The 6,134-nt window shown below is 49.2% G+C and overlaps 1 protein-coding gene and 1 long non-coding RNA gene across 2 annotated transcripts in view; one reads left to right on the forward strand and one right to left on the reverse strand.

The window, feature by feature from the left end:
* Positions 1–431, reverse strand: part of KHDRBS1 (KH RNA binding domain containing, signal transduction associated 1) — a 27,486-nt gene extending 27,055 nt beyond the window's left edge. The window contains 1 exon segment of the mRNA XM_021716945.1: positions 1–431. Within this exon segment, the coding sequence (XP_021572620.1) occupies positions 1–134 (134 nt within the window). The 5' untranslated portion in view covers positions 135–431.
* A 1,702-nt stretch (positions 432–2,133) lies between these two features.
* On the forward strand, positions 2,134–5,872 carry LOC103269181. Its single transcript, XR_504863.2, has 3 exons — positions 2,134–2,287; positions 4,717–4,889; positions 5,717–5,872. It is a non-coding gene; the product is annotated as an uncharacterized LOC103269181 (long non-coding RNA).
* The last annotated feature ends 262 nt before the right edge of the window (positions 5,873–6,134 follow it).

Raw genomic sequence — 6,134 nt, forward strand, 5'->3', positions numbered from 1 at the left:
CGGGACCGGTGAGGCAGCGGTGGCTGCCGAGACGGCGTCTGACGCACCGAGGGGTGGGCACCTGAGGGGTCCATGGAGCCGCTGCGGCCCGAGGACCGGCTCATGCGCGCGGCGGGGTCGTCCCGGCGCTGCATCGGGGAGGATGTGCGATCGAGGGAGCGAGAAAGCGACGCGGCGGCGACAGAGGCCCGAGCGGCGGTTGGCGGGGGTGGGAGAGCGAGAGCGACAGCGACCGAAGCCGACCCGAGCGACCCAGCGAGAGAGATCACCGGAAGTGAGGCGCCGCGCGTGCGCAGCCAGCCACCGGCACCGCCCTTGGGTTTCTCCGCGGAGAACAAAGTCCCCAGTCGGGCCACGGCGCCTGCGCACAGTCGCAGCGCCCGAAGAAGTCGCTTCCCCGTTCTCCTTTTCCCTCCGCGGCCGCTCAGCCACAGCTTGGTGCGCATGCGTAGGCTGCCGCTGGCTCCGTTCGTTTTCTTTTCCACGTGACATGGCGCTAGCGGGACACGTGTCTCCTCCCCCTTCTGGCCGGGTGCGCGGAGGGGGCGGGGGCTGTGGAATGTCTTTGTCTGCGCGCGGGCCCGCGGAGTCTGGGGCGGGAGACCTGTTACTCGCGGGTCCACGCCCTCATCAACGGCTAAGCCGACGAGGGAGGCTGTGCTCAATGGGTTGGGGGTCGCGGGCACCCAAGTAAGAAAATGAAAGGAGAGCTGCGTGGGGTACACGGGCAGGTAGGCAGGAGGGAGGGGGAGAGAGAGAGAGAGAGACTGCCTGTTAAACAGGAAGGGGAAGAGGGAAAGGCCAGGGGAGAGGGACGGAGTCGAGTGGGGCAGATGGGGAAGGGAAACCTAGAGGGAGAAATTGAAGAAGGACGCCTCGGTGGCAGGACTGAAGGCTACTTGAACTAAGGGAAGCTTCAGACTGGAGACCTAAAGTCTAGCGAAGAACAGGGCTCCAGGCAGCAAGGAATCCAAGAAGTCTTATCCCAAGGTTTACAGTATAGTAGGTTCTAAAACGCTAGACGTTGTTGGTCTGAGAAGTCTTTGAAGTAGCAGTATTTTAGCTCACTTTACATATTCTACTGCTTTCTGCTGACTTAAGTGTTTCTTATGCAAAAATGTGGGGTAGAGGCCAGGACCTCAGGCTGCGTTGTTTGCATCATTAGGATGGCTCCTGATGTGAATGCTAGTTCTGCCTCTGTTGGGCCCTTCACACTGGGTCATTCCAGACTTGCTACTGCTTGCAAGGCCCTGAGGTCCCAGCTACTGCTTGCAAGGCCAAGATAACAAGTCTCCCACAGCATTCTCCATATCCAAGGGTGTCATATGCAAATAGAACCTAAGGTCTCTACTGTCCCATGAACTATCAGAAACCTAATGCCGTCTCTAACTTTCCCTTCCTCCACAGATTTTTGCTTCTCCCATTTAAAGCACTGCCATCTCTATTTCTTTCTGGATCGGTTCTCATGAGCCTACATTTTTCTAAAATGTCTCTGGAAATTGTCTTCTGGGTGTCTGGAAACTGTTGATTTTTGAATCTGAAACTTAAAATCCTTCAACTAGGGAATGTAAAGCCCTTCTTGGGAATAGTGGAGATAATTTACCAAATGACCCACGGCAGAGAAAACAAAACACAAATATCTCCATAAATTATGAAATATATAAAAAGAATATATCATTACATAAAAATATGTACGGGCCGGGCTCGGTGGCTCAGCCTGTAATCCCGCGCTTTGGGAGGCCGAGGTGAGTGGATTGCCTGAGCCCGTGGGTTCGAGACCCACCTGGGCAACTTGGCGAGACCTCATCTTTACAATAAATCAAAAATCAGCCGGGCGTTGTAGGTAATTCCAGCTACTCGGAAGGCTGAGGTGGAAGGATCGCTGGAGCCCCAGCAGGTGGAGGCTGCTGTGGCCGGGAGTGGCCACTGCACTCCAGTCTGGGCTTTGAAGTGAAACTCCAATTCAAAAAAAAAAAAAAAAAAAATGTATGTTTAATCTCCAGTGTCTGGTGCAGTACATTACTTGGAGGTCACAAGAAGTGACTCTTGTCCTCAGGTAGTCAAATAGGGAAAACAATTTTAAAAAATAATTGTAATGAATGAAATGTGACAAGTTCCAAAATATAATTGAAAATTAAGTACTACTGGAATTCAAAGCAGAAGATAGATTTTGACCCGGTGAGAATGAGTTCCAGGCAAAAGGAAGTGGAATAAATGAGCAAAGATGAGAATGTGAGAGATGTGTTCAGGGAACAGAAGTAATTCCGTTTCGGACTTGAAGGAATAGGTGAGTTGAAAGAACAACTGCATGAGGAGGGGAAAAGGGGCAGGAAAGGATTTATAGTTCCCCTGCAACTCGTTTCTACTGTTGTCCTTGAAAATCCTGCTTGAGTGGTGGTGTTACAAATGACCCAAGTGTCCTTGCTCTGTAATGAGATGCCCAAACAGAGGTACCTTGAGCCAAGGCTAATAAAACTTTGATAAAGACTTGTCTGAGAAGGAGCTGGAGAGTGGTGTCTGTGAACTTTAGGCTAGAACTAACAGCCATTGCATATGTACATTGAAACATAATGTTGTATACCTTAGCTATGTACAATTAAGAAAAAAAATACAAAAAGGAAAACAAAGGCTGGGCGCGATGGCTCTAGCCTGTGATCCCAGCACTTTGGGAGGCCAAGGTGAGAGGATTGCCTGAGCTCAGGGGTTCGAGACCAGCCTGGGAAACTTGGTGAGACCTTGTCTCTGCAACAAATCAAAAAATAAGCCAGGCGTGGTAGCACACGCCTGTAGTTTCAGCTACTTGGAAGGATGAGGTGGAAGGATCGCACTCCAGCCTGGGTGACAAAGTGAGACTCTGACTCAAAAGAAAAGAAAAGAAAAGGAAAAAATCCCCAGACCTTTACTTCCTTTCTCTGATAGTAGAATGAGAGGGAAGTGAGTGCTTCTTCCTGGTGGGAACCCTAATGGTAATCTTCGAGGGTACTGAGTTGTTACGGCTACAGTGTATGTGCCAGGTAAGTGATGCAGTGGGCTTCCATTTGGGGGCTCCTACCTGGGGCAGGAAGGAGTAATTAATGCCCTGAAAACCTAGAAGTCTGGAGTTTATTTTGTGTTGACCCCAGTATGTTGCCCCAGGTTCGTCTGAATGGTCTTGTGAAAAGACTGACTTTGAAGTGAGACAGACTGATTCAAACCCAGCAATGCCTTGTCCTCGCTGTGTGTCTTTAGGAAAACCACAACCTCTCTGAACTTTAGTTTCTTCTATAATGTGGGATAATGACAATCTACCTTGAAGTCTTGTTGTGAACATTAACAAATGCCACTGTAAACTTCCTGACTGTAGAGCTTATTAGCAGACGTAATAATTATGATACCCTTTAGTGCCTAATGAAGATTTTTAGGTGCTTTATGATGACTGTGGATATGAAAGCCCTACTCTTTGATCTGCATCATTTTCACTGAATAGAGCTAGACTTGTTTTTTGGGGGGAAGTTACCAAAAAGACGAAGTTTCTTCTACCCTGTTTCCTCCCTTAATCAAGTGTCTAAGGTGTAGGATGCAGCAGCAGTGGGGGAGCTTATTGAGTCAGGTGGCGTAAGGTTGGCTCTGCCTCTTACCCACTGGGTGATTGAGCACATTACTTAACTTTGCTGCATTAGTCAGTGTTCTTTAGAGAGATGGAATAAAAAATCGATAGATACAGGTATATGAGAGGGGATTTATTAGGGGACTTGGCTCACACATTTATGGAGGCTGAGAATTCCCATTACAGGTCCTCTGCAAGCTGGAGACCATGGAGCGCCAGTAGTGTGGCTCATTCTAAATCTGAGAGCCTCAGAACCAGAGAAGCCAATGGTGTCATTCTCAGAGACTGAAGATCTGAGAACCTAGGGGCCACTGGTGGAGGTCCTCAAGTCCAAAGACTGTAGAGCCTGGAGTTCTGATGTCCAAGGACAGGAGAAGAAGAGAATCTCAGCTCCAGAAGGGAGTGAGGAAATCCTTTTTCTTCTGCTTTTTTTGTTCACTCTGGGGTCCCAGCCCATTGGATTGGTAGCTTTCCACTTTGAGGCTGGATCTGCACCACTCAGTCCCCCAACTCACAGACCAGTCTCCTCTGAAAACACACAGATACAACCAGAAATAGTACTTTACCAGTTCTCTAGGTGTTCCTTAATCCAGTCAAATTGACATCTAAAATTCACCATCACACTTGCTCAAACTGCTTCCTCCTTATTGATAAGCAGAAGAAATAACAATGCCTATCTCAGGCCTTTTGGGGTTAACAGAGACAGTGTCTGTAAAGCACTTGGCACAGAGGCTGGCAATTAGTGGGTGCTTGATAAACTATAGCAGCCATTGTTATTATTACTACCTATTTATTGAGTCACTTCAGACTTTCACTTTCTTTTTTTTTGAGTTGGAGTCTCACTCTGTCACTCAGGCTGGAGTGCAGTGGCACACTCATGGCCACCTCCAGCTTCAACCCACTGGGTACCACCAATCCTTCTGCCTCACTCATCCAAGTAGCCGGAACTACAGGCACACGCTACCACACCTGGCTAACTTATTTGTTGTAGAGACGAAGTCTCACCAAGTTACCCAGGAGGGTGTCGAACCCGCAGGCTCAGGCAACCCACTGGCCTTGGTGTCCCAAAGTGCTGGGATTACAGGCTGAGCCACCGAGCCCAGCCAAGACTTTCACTTTCACCTGCACAGGAATCCCTATTGGAGTGGCTGGAGGAACTGAAGTTTGCCTGGCAGACGCCTGGTGTGATCTCCATGGATGGGGAATCTGGATGCCCTGCCTACCTTCCCTGCAGCCAGTTCCCAGGAGAGAAAGGGCTCAAGCCCTAGGCAGGAGAGTTTCTTTTCCAAGAATGTAGTTCAATGTAAGTACCTACTTGGTGCCAAATATGTGGAGGAAGAGGGAAGGTGTCAGGCAGATAGAAATTCAACATTAAATAAGAGTCCCTGCTCTGCAGGAACTCACTGTTTAGTGAAGGAGACAGTGAACCAAATTACCGTGTGGCATGAAAAGTGTTGTGATAGAGGACGACACAGAGTGCTGTGGGAATGTACTGGAAGGAGTGATGGCCAATTGCTGAGGTGAGTTAGGAGAACTGGGTCTTCAGGGAGTGGCCAGATGGAGAGGAGACAGGGCATTTAAATGTTGGGAGTTCAGCAGAGCCTCTACTCCCTCTGCCACATTCACAGAGCTGGAATTTAGATCCCTAGCTCCACTTCTGAGTTCCAAATCCAGAAGGCCAATTACATCCCCAACATCCTTGTTTGGATGTCTCTGAGGCCCCCAAACTCAAGTCCCCAGTGGAACTCACACCACAGGCACTAGCAGTGCTGCTCCAGCCCAGATGGTCTAACATGGAGCTGTCCCTCCTTCCAGGCTTGTTTCAGTGAGGGTGAGAGGAGCACGGGGCCAGCACAACCTAAGGAGGTGCTCACTTTAGGCCTGCCCTTTTGCCTGCCTCGTTACAGTCCCAGCCCTGCCCATGGGGTCACTAGGCATTCCCACAGTAGGCACTTTTGGTAGGGGCAGAGGGTAGGGGCAGAGGATGTCCAAGCAGGGCTGATGGGCCCAGTGCCTGTGGCTCTTCTGCTTTGTCTGACAGCCAGAAGAAGCACTTGAAGGAGACTTTGCAGGGGCAAGAACCAGAATTCGGGATAATTAGTGTCCATGTTGCTTTGTTTGAATCCACAGACACTGAAGCCTGTGTGATGTTTGGATTCTAATCATCTTTTTGCTGCCTGTTCTGCTAACCAGAAAGTGAGCTGCTTGTGGGCAGGAACCATTTCTGTCTTTGTAGAGACAGAGGCTGGAACAGATTCATCATTCTAGAAATGTATACTAACTGAATAAATAGCTGCAAAATAAACTCCCACTCTGCCCTTTTCCTTCGCCACCAACTTGCTCCTCCTTGGTGCCCTTATCTTAGGGAATAGCACCCTTTACTGACTGCATAAGCTGGAAGTCGAAAAATGGTTCTGACTTCCCTACACTGCCTTACCACTCTGCCTTACATGTATAAACCATTCTTTTTTTTCTCCTTTTCTGTTTTTTTGAGTTGGGGTCTCACTCCATTGCCCAGGTTGGAGTGCAGTGGCACACTCAGATCCAC

Source organism: Carlito syrichta, unplaced genomic scaffold (genome assembly GCF_000164805.1).
Source record: "Carlito syrichta isolate Samal-C Ts95f unplaced genomic scaffold, Tarsius_syrichta-2.0.1 Scaffold309100, whole genome shotgun sequence".
Lineage (NCBI taxonomy): Eukaryota > Metazoa > Chordata > Mammalia > Primates > Tarsiidae > Carlito > Carlito syrichta.